Consider the following 24,288-nt stretch of genomic DNA (forward strand, 5'->3'; position numbering starts at 1 on the left):
ACACTTAAACCCCATTTTTTTATTATTTACTTCTCACTCCTTCCTTCTTTTTTTAATCTTGGAGGATATCTTTTTCAAATTTACTAACTTGCCCCCATTGCCCCTTTTCTTTTTTCGGGTTTCTATAAGCATGACCTCAGTCCGCGACCTGAAGATTCTATCTTAAGTCCTTAAGGATCTTGACACTCTATTGGCTTTTATCTTAGTATATGACTTAAGGATTCCGTCGGCTTGGCTGTAGTCTTTGACTTGAAGATTTCGTCGGTTTCAAACTCATTGCTCTAGTGACTCTGATCTTAGCCCTCTATTGGTTTCGATCATAGTACGTGACCTGAGAATTATGTTGGTCCTAGCCCTAGTCTTTGATTTGAGTATTTCGTTGGTTTCAAACTTAGTGCTCTAACGACTCTGATCTCCACCCTTATTGGCTTCGATCTTCGTACGCGACCTAAGGATTCCGTCAGTCCCAGCCTTAGTCTTTAACTTGAGCATTCCTTCGGTTTCAAACTCAGTACTTTCACGGCTCTGATTTCCATCTTAGTATGAGACCTGGTGATTTCGTCGGTCCCAACCCCAGTCTTTGACTTGAGAATTTCATAGATTTCAAATTCAGTGCTTTAACGGCTATGATCTCCGCCCTCTATTGCTTCGATCTTAGTACGCGACCTGAGGATTCCGTTGATCCTAGCCTCGGTCTTTGACTTGAGCATTCCGTCGCATTCCGTCGATTTTCTAAACTCATTGCTCTAACGACTCTGATCTCTGCCTCCTATTGGCTTCGATTTTAGTGCGCAACCTGGGGATTCCGTCAGTCCAGCCGTCAGTCTTTAACTTGAGGCATTTCGTCGATTTCAAACTCAGTGCTCTAACGGCTCTGATCTCCGCCTCTTATTGGCTTCGATGGATTCCGTTAGTCCCAACCTCAGTCTTTGACTTGAGCATTTCATTCATTGGTTTTAAACTCAGTACTATAACGGCTCTGATCTCCGACCTATATTGACTTCGATCTCCATTTATTATAGAGAGAAGTTCATTTGATATGATTTTTTTTTTCATATTTTCAAATGGGGAGAGAAAATGCATTTATTTGTTAAAATTTTTTCCTTTATTTAATTTAATTGGATAGAGAAAATACATTTAATGATTTTTTTTCTATTTTCATTGGTTTCACGTTTCTTTTTTTGCGAATTCATGGTTATTTAAAATATGAACATTTTGTTAGGAATTTAAAACTATTATAACCAATATATGAAATATATCACAGTATATAAATTCAATGTTTGACATAAATCACCATATAACGCATTTATTATGGAGAGAGAACATACATTTATTATGATTTTTTTCCCTTTTCGATTGTAGAGATAAAATGCATTTGATATATTTTTTCCATTTTATTTTGGAGAGAGAAAATGACATATAATATGATTTTATTTTCCATTTCGTTTTTCACGTTGACTTTTGTTATTATGTGAAATATTTCATTATTTGTTCATCTGCACATGTAATATATTCCGTTGTTTATTTGTACATATCAATTTATTGAGTGTTTTTTTTATTACGGATTAATGGTTATTTTAAATATACCTTAGAACATTTTGACGGATTCATGATTATTTTAAATATACCTTAGAACATTTTGATAGATTCATGATTATTTTAAATATACCTTAGAACATTTTGACGGATTCATGATTATTTTAAATATACCTTAGAACATTTTGACGGATTCATGATTATTTTAAATATACCTTAGAATATTTTGTTAGGTATTTGAAAATATTCTAACCAATATATGAAATATACTACGGTTTATAAATTAAAGATTCATTCAATGCTTAACATAAATCATAGTATAAACCAATATATGAAATATATTACAGTATATAAATCTTCATAAATTTCATTTACTCCGCAGTATATATATCATAATAAAATAAAAGTCTAAATGAGAAAAAAAAACACTTGTTTATATAAAATAAATGAATACATATACCATAGTATATATCAAATTTCCTACCAAAGCTAAAAAAAAGTACATATATGTCACAATATATAATAAAATAGGAAAACAATAAAGTCCATATTCATATGGGAATTTATAATACATAACCCTTTATCTTCTTCTCTTCTTCTTCAGCCATGACCTCCACGGATCTCTCTCCCCATCGTTGTTGACCAGATTTGCTTGTCCCGCCGTGCCGTCAACCGAATATGCTCAATCTGTCACCATCGATTTGTCCCACGCTGTTCGCACCATCGATTTGTCCCAAGTCATTCGTGTCACCTCGTGTTGAGCCATCAATTCACCCCACATCGTTGTCTACCACCTACAACTCACATCACCGGAAGGAGAAAAGATAGGGAAGAGGAAGAAATGACGGTGAATTATGGGAGAGAGAATATATGAAATATATTATTGGAGGAGAGAGAACATATGCATGGGGGAGAGATAGTATGCATGGAGGAGAAAGAAATACATAAATAAATAAATTATATATATATATATAACGTAGGTGATGGCTAAGTAAAAATAAGGAGGCTAATAGTTTTTTTTTTGGTAAAAAAATAAAATATTCAAGACGCGTAATATGTGTCTTTTCTAAAAACATTTTAGGTAAAAACCCCTTTTACTGATTTTGTTTGGTTTAATTTTGTACGTAGTAAATATAAAAACTAACACTAAAAAGATCTACAAGATAGAGAAAAATCTTAGGTCTTGTTGGATAACTATTCTTATTATTGTTTGTTTTTTGTTGGTTACGTGTGAAAACAAGTCATGCATGTTTGGTAACTAGTTTTTCTTTTTTATTCTTAAAAAATATAAAATAAAATATATTGTTTGATGATTATCATTGATTTTTTTTTTTTTAAAAAAAAAATTGTTTCCTAAAGAGTTGAAGAGATAAAAAGGTGTGTAGAGAGGGAAAAATAAGTGGAGGCATAAAAATAAAATTTTAAATACACTGATTCAATTTCATTCAAGAGAAAAATTTAAAATAGATGATTTATAGAGATAAAAGAAAAATATCTCGTTGGAGATATCATAGAGAGGGAATGTTTGTTAGCATTCTTATATGAGAATATTAGTAAAAGAAATTTTGTAAGAGAAATTGATAATTTTAGATTGAGATTGAGCAAACCAATTCTAGAAATCTCTTTGAAATGCAAATGGATTTTGAAATAGGTTGATGAGTTCAAGAATTCACTAATAAGAAAACCGAAATCCAATAATAATTTTGTAAATAAGAATACTCGCAATCTGAAAAAATGAAAGCATCTTCGAAATCATAAAATAAATATTGATGTTGCTTGGCAATCGGATCTACCAAAAACAGAATTGAATGTCATTTTGAGAGACTCGGAAGGGTCTTTGAAAGTTGTACTTGTGACAAAATCAATGTATGTCACTTTCGATCTTCTTTTGACTAAAGTGCCTGTCATTTTTGAAGGAATACATCTGGTGATGAAACTTAGAAGTATCGTTAATTTCTTCATGCTCGTTCCAAGTTCGAAGTCCTCGATGTCGGCTCTTCGCCACCTGGGGCGATCTGATTCTATATAATCAATAAACCTAATTACAAAGGAAGATTCAATAATACATTAAGTTACATGATGGATTGAAGAAATCAAAGAGATCTCAAGAAGTTTCAAATTCATCACTTTTACCTTTTGCCGTCGTTTATGTAATAACGTACTTGATAGAGTAGGAAAATTTGCTAAATTAGATGAGCATGATGTTGTATGGCTTTCCTATTATCTTGATTGGATATTAAATTTAGCCACAGTGGCGTTTCAATAAAGAGAGATTATTATTTTTTTTTTTAAAAAAAAGTAAAAGATATGTTAGAGAAATAAAGATAACCTAGAAAAATAAAAAAAATTTGTACGAAGAGAAAGAAAGCTCAGATAGAAAATAAAATTTTGGGACAAAATTTATGTTGTGTTTGATTTAATTTTTAAGTGTTTAATTTTGGAAAAAAAATTAATTTTGGAATAAGTTAGTGTTCGACAACCACCCAAAATAGCTTTTAAAATAATAAAATAAATATACTCGAGAGAAACACTTGAAATTAACTTTTAGAAAAATGGTTTTTGAGTGTTTAATGGTTAATCTCTCCCTAAGTTGTATAATTCGTAGAATTACCAAAATGTCATTACAAGTAACTACTTCACTTCCACCATGTTGCCACTAGCCACCACTGCCTTCCGTCGGTCACCTTGAGCAACCACCACCAATAACCTACTATGGTGAAACTTTTGGCAACCATCTCTAAGGACCTTTAGTGTCAACCAATTCCAATGACAAACTTTGATCACTTTCGGCCACCACCATCAGCGGCAGGCCTATTAGAGGTTGCCTCCACCTACCACTACTAGTGGCCAACTTCGGTAGTCACCTTCAAGGGCCACCTTTAACCTCCACCTCTGACAACTAACTTCAACAATGGATGCCATCGAAGGCTGCCTTTGACTACCACCATTGATGGCCAACTCCGTACCACCATCGATGGCCAACTTTGTACCACCATCGATGTCCAACTCCGACGGCGACCACCAGGATTACCACCTCTTGCTAATAGCATTGAAAATGTGTTATCTTGTCCCGCTTAATTTAGGATTGTTCTAGGATTTTGTGTCTTTTGGTTATTTTATAGATTTCGAGTACAATAAAGGTAGAACCGAATATTAGTAATAGAATGGAGCTAAAGCTGACTAAAATGGAGTCAAATTGCTTCAATCCGGAAAGAAAAATGGAAAATTACAATGTTGCCCCTACCTTCACGGTGTTGTGCTTGATGCTGAAAAGGAAAATTGCTCGATTTCGTGAAAAGTACACAGCATCGCGACTCTGTCTTAGAGTGTTGTGGGCTCCAAAGTCTGGATGCATGTGAATTTCCATTAACGCCACGACACTGTAGCCTACCGTACGACGCAATCATGATTTTATAAATACTAATTTTAACCGCCTAGGTCATAAACTCTTTGATTTCTGCCGATTGAAACTCGATTTCTCTCTATTTTCCTATTCTTTCTGTCCAATAAATGTATTCAAACTCAAACCCATTGATCGACATGTCTATTTTCCTCTTCTTTCTATCTAATGAAGAATTACAATTTTGTCCCTACCTTCACGATGTCGTTGACACTGAAAAAGGCATAATGCTCAATTTCGTGGAAAGCACACAGTGTTGCGGCGCTGTCTTAGAGCGTCGTGGTGTTCCGAAGTCTGGATGCATGTGAATTTCCATCAATGCCGCAACACTGTACCCTAGCCCATCGCACCATCATGGTTTTATAAATACTAACTTTAGCCACCTAGGTCATGAACTCTTTGATTTCTGCCGATTGAAACTCGATTTTTCTTTATTTTCCTCTTCTTTCTGTCCAATAGATGTATTCAAACTCAAACCCATTGATCGATATGTCAATTATGGGCTAAGGTAATCATTTCTAGCTTGGATTTTTAGGAGTTTTCCCGATTTTCATGTATTTGTGAGTTTTCGAAACAAATTCTTGTATTTGCTGGATTCAATTTCGTGGTTAATGAAATATTATCATATCGTTGTACGTTTTGGGATCGTATGATATTGCTTTTGATTAACGTTCAACTTGTGAAACTTGATTGTATGTTATCTGTAAAAAGTGATAGTTTATGTTAGCTTGCGAATCGATTAAGATTAGTATTGTTCTAACCAACATAGAATTGAATCAAATGAATATTTAACTAGGTGCTCAAAAGTTAAATATTCCACCTAATGTTCCCTAGATCTTAATTGCAATTAGGATAATTTGAATATGCATGTCTTTCATAGTTAGTTATTTAGGACAATTTAATTAGTTTTTCTAATTGAATTGGTTAGATGTAAGCAATTAATTTATTTTGATAATGATAATTCAATGATCAAATATTTTGAAAAGGAAAATTTTCATACAACCCAAGCTAGACTTTCTCATACAATTTATTAAACCTTTTAATTTGTGCTTTTATTTTATGTTATTTAAATTTCTTTGCATCAAAACAAATTTTAAATCCTCCCCCCATCGGTTACCCTCGGGCTGTAAACTATTTGATTGAGAAATTCAAAGGTTTCCTGTGTTTAAGCCTTGCTACCGCTACTACATTAATTTTAGTGGAAACGGTTTAAAATTATTGGTTTTGATTTAGCCGACGAAATCTGTCCGACCAACTACCGCCAAATCCGACGACCACCACCAACACCCATCTTTGACTACCATCTCCAATCACCGCCACCACCAACTCCGGCAACAACCATCAACGACCAACTTCAACAACTATCATTTAAAATTATTAGTTCATAGTATTTTATAATAATCTTTTATAGTAATTTGACATTAATAAAAATACAAACCAAACAAAATTGCATAAAAAAGCACTTTTTAGAAAGTGTAACCAAACACGAGTGTTTTATTTTAAAAAATTTTATTTTAAAAAAATATATTTAAATGAAAATGACTTTTAATAAACACTTTTTTTTTTATTGATAATCCAAACATGCCCTTAAAAATAAATATGTTAGAGAGAAAAATAGACGAGTGAAAACAAAATACTCACAAAGATGTTATGAGCCATTCAAAATCTAATTTAATAAATTTTTAAACGTGATTTTCATATTATCAAATATGATTTGAGATGATGTGTCTAGGTGCTTAGGAAAATAAGTATTTTACCCTATTGTTTAAAAAAAGAAAAAAAAAGGTATTTGACCCTATTGTTTAAAAAAAGAAAAAAAAAAGTATTTTACCCTATTGTTTAAAAAAAGAAAAAAAAAAGTATTTTACGCTTTTGTTAGGTCTTACACCTTCCAACATAGATTTACCAAACTTTTAACAAAGGGCTTTTTGGCCAATAGGGTCAACATTTTTTTTAAAAAAAAATAATATTTGATTATTATTATTATTTGCTATAATTTTCTCCTCAACCATACCATGATTTTTTTTCCCACTTCATCCACCAACTCCAACTTGAGACTTAGGTGGCCCTAACCCAAACATTTTCCATCACAAAAAACTACTTGAGGGATATACCATTCTTTTTCCATAACAATAAAACATCTCTATTTCTCTATAATTAGCTATTAGATTTTCATATTAATAAAATCACTAGATTACTTTCTTCAAGCCCCAACCACACAAAAACTAGCTAATTTGCTATAATTGTGTGATAGTTGATACATATAAAACAATTAAATATCATTTTGATAATTTTTAATTTCATGTTAAAAAAATTTAACTCAACATTAATCGACCTTCACTTACTCCTTTAAAATTGAAGATTTAATCCTCATTTCAAATTTTAAAATCATCAATTTTGTCCTAAATATATTGAAGTTTTTAATTCTCTCATCTAGTAACATATATAAATAAATAAATATGTAAATATATTTTGATGTGTATTATGTTTTATTTACGTATTCTACGAATGACATGGCAAGTAGTATATCCACATGTTTAAATATGTTTATTAAATCATTATTTAATTACACATTAAAACAATATTGTACCAAAAAAGACCACACTATTGTTTTATGACATGACTCAAATAATTTTTTTTTAATACACTAGAAATGAAACCAAGAATTTTATTAAAAATATTTGTAGTAATTTTATGATTTAAAACAAGTATCTTCTTAGGAAACTATTTAAAAAGAAAAAAGAAAAAAGAAAAAAGAAAAAAGAAAAAAGAAAAAAGAAAAAAGAAAAAGAATTTAAAGGGGTTAGGTGAGTGGTTAAATTGCAGCAAACATTTTGCTTATAAAATGGTGCTAAAGCTTCCATGGTGGTTCGCTGTACTCCAATAGAAACTTGGAGATTCTTCGTTCCTTTTCAATTTTCCCGTTTTCTCTCTCTCTGCTTCACCAAACCATTTCCACTTACTTACACGCATTCTCCATCTCTCTCTCTATTCGAAAATCATGCCGGTTGACGGTTCTTCAACTGCCGCCTCCACCGTATGCGTCACCGGCGCCAGCGGTTTCATTGCCTCATGGATAGTCAAACTCCTCCTCCAGAAAGGCTATTTCGTAAGAGGAACCGTCAGAAATCCAGGTTTGATCTTCTATTTAACCTAATTCGTATTTTCATATCTCAATCGTATAGTGTGAAATGTCTATGCAATCTGCGGAAATTCCTGTCGATTTTGATCAGGATTAGGAGTTTTTGTTGTTTTACAGAGGATCCGAAGAACGGCCATTTGAGAGAACTCGAAGGTGCGGCGGAGAGGCTCAGTTTGTATAAAGCGGATCTTCTCGATTTCGAAAGCCTTAAAGCGGCGATCGATGGCTGCGATGGCGTTTTCCACACGGCGTCGCCTGTCACTGACGATCCGGTGGGTGATTTGCTCTTCGCATTTTCTCTTTCGATTTCAATTTATTTTTATTTATTTATTTATTTATCCTTTTTTTTTTTCCTTTTTCCTGTTTTAGTTCCCGGGAAAATTAGAATTGGGATGATAATGGTAATGGTATGAGAGAATCCTGAGGGATATATTGCTTCTTTTGTGCATGCGTGGTTTCATATTCATTAATGGCTGGGCCCCACTTTTGAATATGAGTCATTGCAGGGACCCCCATACCCCATCTTATGATTTCGTATTTGGAAGATGACGTTTTTTTCTTTTAAATTTATGGGTTGTAACAAGTATATTAATTTAAATCTTAAATTAATAATGGTATAATTTTGAGAGTGGTATCGATATAAATTCTAAATTTAAGGTTTAAATCGATATAACTATTAATTTAGAGTATACAATTCAAAATTTAAACTCATGGCTATTTTTTTAGAAATATTTTTTCTTTTGAATTTTAAAGTTAAGTTTTGAAAACGTGGAAGTCGATAATAAAATCATAAAAAAATTATTGGAGGTAATCTTTTTAAGCTTAATTTTGTATAATTTAAAACTAAAATTCGAGGCTATATGTTGATAATCGTTTGATGTTTAGCTTTCTATTTTTTAAATTTAAGTTTGGAAATACTACTTTCATCTATATGTTCGCTTGTTTTGTTGTCAATTTTTATTAATATTTTCAAAAAATTATTTCTAAATTTTTAAAACTGAGAAATTAGGTTGTCTCTTTAGTAATCATTTTATTATTTATTTTTTGTTTCCTACATTTTACCAATGTTTTGGAAAACCAGACCATGTTTTGAAAAATATAAAAAATAGTTTTGAAAAACTTGTTTTTATTATTTTAATTTGATTAAGAATTCAAATGTTTTACTTAAAATAGATCTAAATCGTTCTAAGAAATCGAGAGAAAATCTACTTATTTTTCAAAAACTAAAAACCAAAATTCAAATGGTTACCCAACAGAATATTAATGTTTTTAAAAACTTCTATTTATTCTTTGAAATATAACTAAATATTCAAATATCTTTTTTAGAAAGATAAAAACTATAATTAAAAGATAGAGGAAAAAAAGCATAAATTTCAAAAGTAAAAAAACAAACCCAACGTTATTTTTTCTTCTTTTTCTCATTTTTTAAATTTGGTTGACAACGAGCTTTATATAATTTAGTAAAAGTAAATGTAATAAATGAGACTTGAACCTGAATCTAGAGAAGAAAAGTAGATTTATCACTAAGTGAACTAGTAGTTTTGATACTATACAATTATAAATATATATATTATATAAATAGCATAAAATTTAGGAGCCCATACTAAATCCACCCTTGCCTCTTTGTCGTTTTAGAGTATATCCTCTAGGTCATTTTGGTAGCATCTCCATTTAACTGTATAGTTAAGACAATAAAAATTATGCAATAGGTTGAAGTATTTAGGCCAAATCTATGGCCAAACAAGAAAAATCCATCCCTAAAGAGATGAGAGAGCACTCTCTAAAGAACCAAGTTCTAGATCAAAAGCTTTCTATTACAACCTTAAATTTGGCTATTTATAGCCTTACAAAAAAAAAGTTAATTAATTCTAAAGTATTAGTTAAATACTAATTAATCTAAATTAACAACTAAACAAATATTAAACTAAAATATTTTAATTATCCTATAGTTATCCACATCAAAAAAATATGAGCAACCAATATAGCATAATACTTGTACTATCCCCACCCCACACTTTAATTACAATATCTTTGCATATATATATATATATATGACTATTATTTGTCAATATTTTCAAAATAAATTTTCTAACTATATTATATATTTCCCATCTAAAATTGTATAGCTTAACTGAATGGATCGCAGGTATAACAATTTTTGGCTGAACATTGTTAAACATTTAGCTAAACATTTTATCTCGCAATATTTGGCTAAACATTTTGTCTCGCATGTATAACAATGTTATTCAAATATAATAAATCGTGGATCTTATAATTTTAAATTTTATGATATTTTCGTAAAATTGAAAATTACATAATATGTTTCAAAATATAGGAAAATAATTTTAAACAGAATTGGACTAAATTTTACTTTATATGAAAATGTTTATTGATTGCTATATGATTTCCCCCACCCTGTTCTCTTTGTACAATCCGATAGGTTTAGGAGAGTGACAGCAATGGTGGTTGTGGTTTTGTTTAACTTTTGCAGGAGCAAATGGTGGAGCCGGCGGTCAACGGCACAGAGAACGTCATACTTGCGGCGGCCGAAGCCAATGTCCGTCGCGTGGTGTTCACTTCCTCGATTGGTGCAGTCTACATGGACCCCAACCGAGGTCCAGACGACATCGTCGACGAGTCCTGCTGGAGCGATCTCGAGTTCTGCAAGAACACAAAGGTTAAATTTCCTAATAATCACGACTAATTGAAGTGTTTTTATACGCTAATTTCTGATTTATGAATCGAGATCTTGCGATTGAGATGAAATATGAATTTGGGGATTTGCAGAATTGGTATTGCTATGGAAAAGCTGTGGCGGAGCAGGCGGCATGGGAGGTTGCGAAGGAGAAGGGGGTGGATTTGGTGGTGGTGAATCCAGTGCTGGTGCTAGGGCCATTGTTGCAATCCACCATTAATGCGAGCATAATTCATGTACTGAAATACTTGACTGGATCAGCTAAGACGTACGCTAATTCCGTTCAGGCATATGTGCACGTGAAGGATGTGGCTCTAGCTCATATCCTTGTGTACGAGACTCCCTCCGCCGCCGGCCGGTACCTCTGCGCCGAGAGTGTGCTTCACAGAGGGGAGGTTGTTGAGATTCTGGCCAAATTGTTCCCGGAATATCCTGTTCCTACCAAGTAAGTTAACTTCCCTCTAAGCTGTCCATTTTTGTTAACCTGAAAGTAAAATTTACGAGTTTGATCATGGAGTATCTATTTAGTTCCCATAACCTTTTGTTAGGGTAGCTATTTGGTTTTGGTTTTTATTTTTGAAAATTAAGTATATAAACCCTATTTGTTTCTATTAATTTCTTCTACAATTTAGTTAGGAATTCTTCCAAAATTCAAGCAAGTTTTGAAGACTAAAAAAGTGGTTTTAAAAAACTTGATACTGTTTTTAAAATTTGACAAAGAATTCAACCTTTTACTTGAAAAAAGTGAAAATCACGTAGAAGACAATGGTTATCAAAGGAGTCTTATAAATTCATTTTGCCTTATAACTCGCTAAGTTTAACATTTACATTACATGGCATAAGCAGTCCAAAATTAATCAACCACATGTTTTTTTAAAATAATAAATTGTTGGAATATCGTGCAAGCAATAAAGGAATTAACAATGATGGGTCACATGAGTATAGTTGGATGATAATCGATATATATATAGAATTCAAATCTTGGCACCATATTTATTGTACTAATGAAACAGGCTTGACTTTTTTTTTAATGAAAAAAATAATGAATTAACAGCGAAAACTGGAGGACTGACATTAGACACACAAAATCTAGATGTATATAGATATAATTAAAATGGAAAAGGGACCATTTATGTGGAGTTTTGCGGACCCAATTTGGATTGGCTACATTATTTATGTGGTAACAAAATAACCTATTATTTCGCCCTATATTAAATAAATACCTAACTTCAAAAATTTTATCTCCTTTTTATAGGTTAGATTGGTAGATTTGAATATTCGATTTCAAGAGAAAGAGCGTGTCAATTATTATTTAAAAAAAAAAAAATTGGGTACAACCTAGGCTTACACCTATCTATTGTGCAGCCTCACCCAATTAAAAATTGTCACGTATCAATTTTTTTAAAAAATTATTATTATTATTATTTTTGGTGTATAGATGAAGGGAAGCATAAGCTGCACCTAAGTCTTGCTCTTATTGCTTAGCTATGTTCATGTTAGTAATATGGATAATTGTCAATAAGTTTATTTTATGAATCTTTGAGGTTTGTATCTATTTGCCTCGTAAACTTTAAAAAGTATATGATGTGTCTCTAAACGATCAATTTTTTTATATGATAAATTGGAAACTTTAAAAGTTAATTAATTTATTAGACATAAAATTGATTCCTTCTTTTTAGTAAAAATATTATTTGAAAAGGACCCTGTTTTTGACATCTAAAACTTGACTAAGATTTTTTTTAAGTTACTTAGTTCTTTTTCACAGCAAGATAATTCTTACCAAACAAATTTAATGATTAAAAAAGTAAAATTAGAAATAAAATAGTCATTAAACATACTGATTTTATCAAGACAAAAGTAGGCTGTACTAAAATTGAAGAAGCAGGGTTCTGTAAAGAAAAGTAGAAGGAACTTGGTATTTTGCCTTGGAATTTTCTAGGGGGTTAAGTAAGGTGTAGTAGGTATACCAAATCTGAACTCTGAATATTTGAATTTGATCAATGATAGAAGCAGCTAACCTTAGTTTCTTAAAGAACTGATGAATCGGAAGTGACTCTTTATTTATCAACCAATAATATTGAAATATACTTGTGGAGCTGAAAGGTTCTCACCAAACCCCTCCTTTGTGATCCTTATCACTTATTGTTGGACTGACCCCAAGTATCTTTCATGGGGGTCTCCACCAGAACACTTTCTAGTTTTCTCTCTCTGTTTTGAAGGTCTTTGAGTAAAAGTCTAAACTCTGTTTGTTATAAGTTATTTCATATGTGTAGACACCTTAATTTTGAAGACTTTTGGGACATTCAAACTCTTTATATTTCTTCCAATGTCAACTTCCATCATATTTATAAACGTTTTTTAATTTGAGTAGAATAGTGAAGAGTAAGGAATTATGAAGTCTAAGGAGTTGTGAACTCCTGGGACCCACAATGTAAGAAATTGATAAGATATAAAATTCATGTTTTTTATAGTAGTGGTACCAACTAACTCTTTGTGCCAAAGAAGGAATGGAGTTCACAAGCTCCTATTTCTCAACTCTTTGGGTCAAACGTACCTAATAAGTGTCTTTTAGGTGAAGTAGAAGCACTTCGGATGTCGTATAGTGTATTAAGACTATGTTTGAGAGTAATTTTAGAATTGTTAAAATTGCTTTTATCCTAATGACATTTCTTTAATTTAATCATTCAACATCTATATAATGTTTAGTTTTATATTTTTAGATAACAATTATCATACCATCAAAATTGATTGAGTTATTTATAACATATTTCAAATGGTTTTCAACATGTGAAAAGTGATATTAACGATTTCAAAATCACTCTCAAACATGCCTTGCATACTATTATAAAATTTAAAGAAGTTTTTGTTAGTTTTTTTTGTATATTTTTATGAGAATAAAGACAACATAAGCATAGTTCAACTAACATGAACTTGTACTATGAATCTTGAAGTCTGAGGTTCAATCCCGACATATTTTATGAGAATAAAGCTACTTATACATGTGTGTGTATGTGTTTAATCAGGTGCTCAGATGAAGTGAACCCAAGGAAGAAGGCATACAAATTTTCCAACAAGAAGCTGAAGGAGTTGGGATTGGAGTTCACTCCAGCAAAGCAGTGCCTATACGACACCGTTAAGAGCCTACAAGAGAAAGGTCATCTCCCAATTCCCAATTCTGCTCGACCAGCAGATTCCATTACAATTCAATCTTGAATCTTAGTTATAGAGAACTGTATGCTTAGAGTTTGGGCAACTCAATCGAAATAATCTCTTTTAATCTTTCAATGTTTCTCATGAGTTGTTCCTATTTTACACAACGTGAATCAAAGTAAGTTTCTCTACAAAACTCACATCTAAATTTTTATGATCTCTATGTGATTGATTTTGCAGCAATTTTTCTTTCTTTTTGATTGTGGAGTTGGGAGTGAAAAGATCAATGATATAAATTTTATGTCAATTGAGCTATGCTTTTATTGCATTTCCATCAAGTTTGATGAGTTACTCTTACTCCTAACTCCTTGGTCTTTTTATCAAGCAAGATATCAATTGAAAGTGAGAGACTATTTGATTATATTGATTATTTGGTTAACTAAATTTTTATACTTTCAATTTTGTATTTAATAAGTTTTTAAACTTTCATTTTATGTATAATAATCATTGACATGGATCTACTCGACAATTTTTTAAAAGTATCACAAAACTTATTAGATAAAATTAAAAGTTTAATGATCTATTACACGCAAAAATCGGTTTAATGTCTAATAGACATAAAATTGAAAGTGCATGGACTTATTTGGCACAAATATGTAAATTTAGAGACTAAAATTATAATTTAACTTAAAATAATGGTTAAACCATCATTTTGGTCTCTATACTAGTTTGTTTAATTTTAAATATTTCAATAAATCTTAAATTTAGTCTTTCAAAGTTAATTTTTAGTGAAGTTGATTAAATAATAATAATAGTTTTCATGCAAAAAGATATAATATGTGATTTATGTTTTCAAAATTTATAGTAAAAATGCTATTAGATAATAAAAAGTTTTTTTTTTTTAAAAAATAATAAATTAGCATTGGAGACTAAATTTAATATTTATAAAAGTGCAGAGACCATAATTGGATAGTTCAATGAATAGGGACTAAATTTGAAATTTTAAAAGGGACCAAAATTGTATTTTAACCTAAATTTCAGGGACCAAAATAGGATTTAACCCTAGGTTAAAATACGTCTTATTTAGTTTCTAAACTTTTAAAAAATGTTTATTTTGGTCCCTATTGTTAAGATTATATTAGCATTTTAAAGATGAAATCTGTTTAAGAATAAAACTGCATCTAGTATAGGTGGAGTAAGATGAAGGTGAAATAAAATATCAACAACAATGTGCCAAAATAGTGAACGGCCAAAATTTTAGACGTAAAATGACTTTTATGATTTTCTAAAGAAAAACTCTTTACCACCTAATTCAAAGTTGAACCCTAGATTTTTTAGCATGCATGACTAACTTATTTGGTAACCTAGTCATCCAAAAATACAAAGTCCTCTCATCAATATGTTTAATAATTAACAAAATCTTAATAACAGAAACCAAAATAAACACCTTTAAAAAGTTCAAGGACTAAAATGGACATTTGTTAAAGTTTAGAGACCAAAACAGAAAAAATTCAAAGTTCAGAGACCAAAGTAGAATCTAAACCTTTAACCTAAAATAATTTATAAACATAATCATGTCATAATCGCCCCCATATCATTGTACACTTTTTCATACTTTTCATAGGAAGAGAACTTTAATTATTAAACACATTAGGTCATTCAAAAAAGCAAATTAGAAATAAAAGTATACAACAAAATAATTTTTCATAAAATTTTTGTTATTAGAATAGAAAAGTACTTGTAAAAATAGCTTTTAAGGGGCCCTTTATCTTTCTTCCTAGTTCTTACAAAAGGAGACTCACAACAGCGGTTCTCCTTTCTTTTTGCAAAGAAGTAAAAGGGGAAGTAACAATAATATAATAAGTTTTTTTTTAAAAAAAAACATGATCAAGATAGATATCAAACGTTGAATTTGGTTTCGTTTGGTGATGATTTCATTTTAGTTATTAGTTTTTGAAATCTACTATGGGTGTTTTCTCCTAAATTCTATGCTATGATTCTCATAATTATTGGAAAAATATTCAAATTCTTAGTTAAATTCTTTTTTAAAAAATTATGAAAACTACTGTTTCAATGAGTGTTTATAAGGTTAATTTTCACAAATAAAAAAACCAAATAGTCATTAAACGAGGTTTTAGTTTTTTTTTTTCCTATTTTTAAAAATTAAGCTTTCTTTTAGTCATGTACTTATTTGTTGTGCTATCCACTTTTCAGAAATATTTTTGGAATCTAACCCAAAAATTAAAAAAATCTATTAATTTTTTTTAAAAAAAAATTTGCATTAAATTTGAAATTTGACTAATCCTTCAAATGTGTTAGAATTGTGGGAGGAAAAAAAATCCCAAACAATAGTGAGAAATGCATATATGATTAAAAAAAGTCCAAAAGTGCAACTTTTGTCCAGCAACAAGGATGCCCTCTCACAAATGAATATCAACAACGCTAAAAATTCATACCAAAATGAGCATAACTCAACGATTTCAAGATCAGAGATTCGATTCACCAAAGAAAAAAAAATAATAAAAAAATAAGAGCGGAACCAGCATCAAGGTTCAAAATATAAATTCTAAATGTAAATAACCAACCACATTGCAAGAAGTAATAAGCTAACAGAACTGATTCTAGCTGTCTTCTGTATCCAACTCAGTTTATACACAAAAACATTGCTAAAATTTACCCCATTGAAAGAAGTGGCGAATATCCCATCATGGAATTTACAAGCCATCATTACAAAAAAAGGAAAGGGGAAAAAAAAGAAAAAAGAACTCGGAAGTTAATTACACTGAGGCAAGGTTCAAAGCTACCGATGGGTTTCTTTATAGTTCCAAGTTTTTCAAAGCCTCTGGCATTTTCTCATTAACAGTAAGCTTGATTTCACCATCTTTTTCTCCTTTCTCTGCTGTTTGTGTCTCTATACATTCTTGAAACCTAAAGCAACTGATGAGATGGTCATTAGTTAACCCAGCCACCTGCATGAATGTATAGATTACTGTTGGTCCTACGCTTCGAAATCCTCTCTTTACGAGATCCTTGCTAATCACCTCTGCTTTCGACGTCTTATCCGGGACTTGACGTGGGTACCGAAACTGACTGATGATAGGTTTATGGTTCACAAAGTTCCACATGTACACGTTAAAGGAACCAAATTCATCAATTACCTGCAGCACAATTGAAAAGAGGTAAAGATAATAGTTAAATACATTTCTTCTCCTCTCTCTCTCTCTCTTCTTTAGTTGGTTTGAGATTAGACATTGTAAACATGACATATGAACAACTTAAAGAAACCAAACCCATCAATGACCTGCATTGCAATCGAAAATGGAAACGATATGACAGGTTATAAATCAATAGGTGGGTAGGGGAGCAACTGTGTGTGTTTGCATGCCAGACAAGATGAGAGTTCTCAAACAGAGCGCATTCAGATTCAACATCAACAACATGTCTGTTTTATGCAACAAAACAAACAAATATACAATTCGAAAGGAGAGGCAAGAGTTAGCATCTACCTTGCACATTTGACGACCATTTTCAATGATAGCTCGAACCTTGAGTTCTGACAGTAAAGAAGTAGCAGCACTTCCAGGAGCAACCATCTTTTTCTCGTTTAACTTTGAAACGACATTTGGGTCGAAGTCCAAAAAGATTTCCCTTAAGTACACATTAGCATACCATTGAGGTAATTGCTTGAATAATGATATGATAATACTACACTCACTGTTAAGAAAATAATCATAATAATAACCTCAGCAGTAAAGTAATACCTAAATAGATATCTTTTGTTGAGGATGGCAGGCCATGTAAGTTCAGCCAACGCGCCCGATAGGCAAAGAAGTTCAAACAATTTTCTGCAAGTGGTGATTTTTTGGTGATTAAAGATAAAGTAGTTGAATGGAGTTTGATGCAAAGATTGAAATATAGAAAATCTGAAACTTCATAAAGTTACGCACTTGTCGTCATGAACTGGTACTCCCCATTCTTCATCATGAAAAGCAGCATAACATGGATCTAGTAAAGAAAGAAAAGCAATCATGCTTAGGGCCCCAACCAAACTTGAAAAGATCTTAGAAAGATAAGAGTTAAGATTATCAAGTCTACATGAGTCATGAGATAAGTAGCCATAGCCTCAAGGAAAGCATAAGCAATTTTAGTGATAACCGGAATATACTAAGTGGTGCACATAACGTTGAACATTTCAATCCCACATTTGCTTAATGAAAAACTAGACACACAATCTATGGACAAAGGTAAAAATGAAAGACGATGTTCAAGTCGTTTGTGATGAAACAAAAGCTAGAATAGTCACTAGGATAGAGAAGATGGATTTTTGTGAGGTGGGGTGTTAGGAAATGGACTTATATTAGAGAGAAGAGATAGTAAAATTTGTAGGTTATACAATGCACCTCCTTGAGGAAAAATATGTAAAACAATTTTCATCATTAAAATACTTCACAGTATCATTTCTTTAACAACTCTTGAGCCCCAGCTAGTCACGAACTTAACTACATTGTGGCCACCAATGCTAATGATTTCTCCTAGAGTATACATGGCACAGTGAGGTATGAAGAGCCGTATCAGATAGCAAGAGTAAGACCAATAATGAGAAGAAAATCAACCACTCGAGATATATGAACCTAACCAATCAAAACAGCAAATGTTCTGCACGTTGCTTACTCGAAACTCTCCACATTTTATGATTATAGTCCATTAAGATCATAAAAAGAACATTCCTAGAACCCACATTGATATAATGAAATTCATTCTTTCATGTACTAATAAACTTGACAATCCTCATAACTTAGTCACCGACTAAATGGCCAATGCTGACAAGATAAGAACGCCATTATTATCTTAACCCTCTTTCGCTAACAGAAACAAACAGAAAATTTAAACTAAATGTACAAGTACCTGTATTAGGCGTTACCCAAGCACATCGTTTTTTGGACTCTAGGCAACCAACTGTATCCGCCACCACTGCCACCACCGCCGCACTTTCAACGCCAACCTTTTCAACGGACTTACCAGCCCCCTTAACCGTACTATTTTGCTTTCTCCTCAAATTCGGACCGCGCTGTCTCGTACCTCTGGCGCTAGACGCCCGGCTATTAAAAGAATCCGACGATGCATCAGAAGAACACGAGGCATTCATCGACAGATTGAGAATCGCCTGGTGGCGGTCCTGTTGCCTCAAAACCGATGGGACTGTAACGCATTGAGGTGGCGACAATGGCACCCTTTTGTCCTTTGATTCAACTTCTTGGCGAGGCTTTTCAAGCTTCTTCAATGGCTTCACACCAGGTTTTCTAGTCTCTACTATACGCGCTTTGTTCCCTGTAGGCCCAAGTACCGGTCGTGAATCGGAATCCGCCACATTCATAGACCGGATTCTCGGAGGGCCTGACATTTCAGTGAAATTTTTCTGTTCTCAATTCAAAAATGCACAAACAGAAACACAGATAATAATCTCCAGAATCACAAATTGGGGTGTCGAAATCAACCAAGGGTCGGATTAAAGAAACAAAAAAAAAAAAAAAAAGGAACCCCTTTACTTCATTTGAGCGAAAAAGGTCAAAAGGGGTTTGAAACAGTAGGGTTTGGGAGTGAAATGAGAAAGAAGAAGAGGCAGAACCCTAAGTGGGGTTGAAAAATGGAGCGACATTGATGAAGAAAAAACAGCTCAAAGGGGGAAAAACTTATCTGGAAGTAGATGATGAAAAATTCGCAACGGCCATGATTGTGTTTGAGAGTATGAAAATCAAAAGAGAAAGAAGAGAGAGAAATAGAAAAATATGGGAAAGTGGGAGAAAAATTTTCGAGGGTTGAGAACCAAAATTTTGTTCGACTTTCCTGCTGGAGAAAGCAACGAATCGAGAGAGAGAGAGAGAGAGAGAGAGAGAAGGGTGAGAGAAAGGGAAAATCACAGACCAATTGTGAACTGCCACGTCAGAATCGCTGGGGACTGTGGACGTTGAGCTGGAAAAATTATTCAACCTAGCACCTTTTTATGCAAATTCAAATTTTATTTCCATAGGGACCAAAATGCAACCTCTTGAAATTGAATACACTTGATGATGAGATTCACGTTTTGGCGAGCCGTTTGAGAATTATCTCTTTCTCTTTTTTTTCTCGAGCTGAAAATCGGATTGTTTATTATGTAGTCTATTATGTCATCGATTATGGATGTTCAAATGATCGGACATCCGAATAATTCGAACTATCCAATCTAAATTGTAAAGGTTGGATTTTATGTTGGATTTTTTTAATATTTTTTGGGATTGGATTGGATTCGGGCTACACGTTTAAAAATTCGAATTGATCCAACCCAACCTGAATTTCTAATATTATATATATATAAATATTGTAGCTTATATATATTTTTGTGGTTTTTATGTTTATATGAAGTTTAATTAATCATTTGTGGATAATTTAATTTGATTAATTACGATGTGAATTCAAACTTAATTCATCATGTTTCGGTTTTAAGTTAAATTTAATCGATTATTTTATGGACTTGAGTTTGAATTTGGTTGTTGATCTTTTGTAATATTCACATGTTGCTTTAATTGTACTATGCAATTTTTGGTGAATTTACGGTAAAGATTCTTTGTGTTCTTTTTCTATTATTTTTGTATAATAATATTGTTATATTATTGTGTCTTGTTGTTGAATGAGAAAGTTTGGACCAATCACAAATTCTCATATCATTTATCAAATAAATGACAAAATTACCAATAATTGAATTTGAGACTATTTAAAAGTTGACATGTATCCCAAATTGGAATTAAAGACTGAAGTTGGTAAATCCCGATGACATCACATGTTTTCATCATGAACTTGGATTGAATAAAATTAATTTGTCCTTAATTTGGCTCCAAGGGCCAAATTAGACCCAAATCTAATTAAATGGGCTAAGGCCTAGGTCCATGAACCAACCAACCCGCCCAAGCCTATCAAGCCTCTTGAGAATTTTATAAATAGAGGAGCTCTCTTCATTTGATGGGGTCGGCAATTCTATGTTCCAGAGAGCTCAAAAAGAATTCTCCCAATAATCAGAAGACTTATAGACTCCTAAAGCTACACACTCCTTAGAGATACAAATGAAGAAACTGTGAAGTTCGTTAGCATAAGCGGAGATTGGCCCAATTTTAATTTCACATAACAAAAAATTAGAGACAAACAATTATGCATAAAACAAAACAATTTACAGCATGCATTAATAGGAAAAAGGAAGAGGAAACTGCATTACCCTTGATGAATCAAAAATCTTCACGAATGATCACAAACAAGAAACCGTCGAACTGGTCATGAACAATTTGTGAGGACACTATCACAAGAATTTCCTTTGTATTCTGTGTAGGGGATGAGAATAACATGAAGTATGGGCTCTCTCTTTCTTTTGAGAAGGGTGAGTGATTTTGAGAGAAATAAGTCTTTTGTGAGAATTAGGAAAATCCCAAAGAACCTTCACACTAGAGATTCTGTGAAGAAGACGATCATTTTGAATAATCAAAATAACCACCCTTAAACGTACTGCAATCAAAGAAAAAAGAGGGGGAGGGAATTGTAACTCCCTTCCAAATTAATTTTTTTGGAAAAATTAATTTAAAATATATATATAACAACCACCTTATCATATAATATATATTAACAACCACCTTATCATATAATATATATTAAACTATGTGTTATATCAAATATAACACATAACCTATAGTTTATATTGTGTCAAATACAATATGATCTATAGTTTTATTTCTCCACTACACATTTATACTAAATTTAATTATATGAATCTTATTCATATAATTAATATTTGAATCATATTTAAATATTTATTTTCTCTCAATTAAATTTTATAATGTATCAAATATATTATATGAATTATATCAATATAATTAATTTTAATTAATTATATCATATATAATTAATTCCCTCAAATAATTTAAACCATTCAAATTAATCCAAAATTAATTCTTAATAATCCCTGTTAAGCTACAGAGGGGATCTTATGGACCTAGATTGAAGCTCCAATGGTAATTGAATAATTAATTAAATTTCTTTAATTAACTTATTCAATAAATATTAACTTCTGGTCACTCCACTAAAGACCGACAGCTGTACTTTTTGCACTACAGATATATTTCTGTGACCATTGGATATAACCAGTCAACAGTACGACAACCTTTCACAGATTGCTCGTAAGTACATTTGGGCCAAAATTACCGTTTTTCCCTGTAGTTAGATCTAACTCCATAAGTATCACTGATCCTTCTAATGAACAATAAGTCATAGTCCAACTATGACCAAACCCCTCTCGGACCAAGAGATGGTATGGTACCACATTGTTCAAGCTCTGGAATCAACCCTTAAGAGAGCAATTTATCTACTTACCTAGACGTTGGGGAAGAAGTGAATTTCTTCTTGTGTAGCTATGTTCTCAACTCCCCAATCAGACGAATCTCCAGAATGGTGGGCTTATTGAGTCGGCAATCTGGTCACTTTCACCCATACAAATCAAAGAATCACCTTCATAAGCAGGAGTTTACAACTCACTCAGGATCTAGATTATGTCACCTATGGTCATCTTGGTGAAATGTAAGTCTCAATTGTGAATAGCGTTATACAGTAAGCCTATTCATTTTGTGGTCTGGTCTTATAAAAACTCCTTTGTATATAATACTCCCACTCACATGCCTCTACATGAATGATCAAGATCAGATCATTTGTAGCACTTTACAACAATTGTAACATCTAACAAGCAGGTCGTATTCGTAGTATCACAAGGATAAGGTACCCAGCCTTATCCATCTACTATAGACCATTTAGGTTATCATTTAAACATGATCCACCTGCATGACCCTACATACATGTTTAAGCTACATAAGATAATCTTGGATTTTAGTTTATTGGTTTGTGGTTTGTGGGTTAATGTTATTAAATATCGAATAAAACATCTCATATTTTATTAAATAAATAAAAATTTGTACATTACAATTACAAACTACATGACCCACGAGATTTAGGACATCAACCCTAACAATCACCCGTTTGTCCTAAAGTTAGTAGGGTGTATATCATAAAAGTCATACTAATATAAAAGTACACATAAAACAATAAACTAGGGCATCATACGCGCCCAGTACAAAATCTTCCATTTTCCCTAGACTAACTGTGGTCTGTTCAGTAGACTCTTGCCCTACTGGTGATCCTCAAACATCTTAGCCATAAGGGTCTTTGTAAATAAATCAGCAACGTTGTGCTCGAAGCTATTTGCATGATGATCACGTCCCCTCGATGCACAATCTCTCGGATGAGATGATACTTCTGCTCTATGTGCTTCCCGCGCTTGTGATTCCTAGGCTCTCGGGAATTAGCCACAATACCACTATTATCACAATAAAGAATGATGAGTTTTGACATGTCTAGAACCACTTTTAGACAGTCAGAAATTTCTTGAGCCACACAGCTTTCTAGCAGCTTCACAAGCCGCCACGTACTCAGCCTCCATAGTGGAGTCAGCAATGCACCCCTGCTTAGTGCTCCTCCAGACTACCGCCCCTCCGATAAAAGTGAACACCGATCATGATGTGGATTTTCTAGAATTCTTATCAGTTTCGAAATCAGAATCTATGTTGATGGAATGTACAAGCATGCAACGGAAGCAATCAAAATCAATAAACACTCTAATTACATTTAATTTAAGTTATAAAAGCATGCAAAATAGTTTTTTTTTTCAACAAATAGGATTTCAGAATTGTTACCTTTGAAGAAATCCTCTGAATCCAAGCTGCTCTTCACAAATTCTGAGCTTCAAATCCACAGTGTACCACCAAGAGATCTTCTCTACTATTCTTAGCCTTGGATATGAGTGGTGGAACTCTGATTTGAAGTGAATTGAGAAGGGAGATGGAGAGGGTTTAAGAGGAAGATAAAATTTTGCAGAATTTCCCAAAATTCCAGCAACTTTCTTCCTTAATCTGAAAAATTTTGAGAGTTTTTATGTCACTTCTTTATACAAGCACAAAAGAAATTAGTCAATGCCACTTCAATTTGATGAAGGAAGTGGGTTAGGTGTTGTAAATCAATGAATCCACTTTAAACTTCCAAGAAATTGGAAATTTCTACTAAGTGCAATTTCTTAATTATATTCAATTTTCAAATAAAATTGAATTGAAAGTCAATTTCCAAAATTGAATTTTATTAAATTGAAATTTATCTAGTTTAAATAATTAATTAAACAAATTTAATTCATTAATTAATTAATAATTTAATATCAAATATTAAATTAATTCAACACTTATACATGAATTCTATTCATGTAATTAATATTTAAATCAATATTTAAATATTTTATACTCTCCAATTTTG

The 24,288-nt window shown here is 32.1% G+C and overlaps 2 protein-coding genes across 2 annotated transcripts; one reads left to right on the forward strand and one right to left on the reverse strand.

The window, feature by feature from the left end:
- The first annotated feature begins 7,539 nt into the window (after positions 1-7,539).
- On the forward strand, positions 7,540-14,119 carry LOC120086819 (cinnamoyl-CoA reductase 1-like). The gene is made up of 5 exons (XM_039043623.2): positions 7,540-8,070; positions 8,196-8,350; positions 10,570-10,755; positions 10,866-11,218; positions 13,797-14,119. The coding sequence occupies exons 1-5, from the start codon at positions 7,938-7,940 to the stop codon at positions 13,984-13,986; spliced, it is 1,017 nt and encodes a 338-aa protein (XP_038899551.1). The 5' UTR covers positions 7,540-7,937; the 3' UTR covers positions 13,987-14,119.
- Positions 14,120-16,525: 2,406 nt separating this feature from the next.
- On the reverse strand, positions 16,526-19,892 carry LOC120087289 (DNA glycosylase superfamily protein). The gene is made up of 5 exons (XM_039044236.2): positions 18,829-19,892; positions 17,871-17,928; positions 17,685-17,768; positions 17,430-17,571; positions 16,526-17,081 (listed from the first exon to the last, which is right to left on the reverse strand). Exons 1-5 carry the CDS (start codon positions 19,322-19,324, stop codon positions 16,740-16,742), a joined length of 1,122 nt encoding a protein of 373 aa, XP_038900164.1. The 5' UTR covers positions 19,325-19,892; the 3' UTR covers positions 16,526-16,739.
- Between the last annotated feature and the right edge of the window lie 4,396 nt (positions 19,893-24,288).

Source organism: Benincasa hispida, chromosome 9, assembly GCF_027475165.1.
Source record: "Benincasa hispida cultivar pf3 chromosome 9, pf3_genome.v1.1, whole genome shotgun sequence".
Classification (NCBI taxonomy): domain Eukaryota; kingdom Viridiplantae; phylum Streptophyta; class Magnoliopsida; order Cucurbitales; family Cucurbitaceae; genus Benincasa; species Benincasa hispida.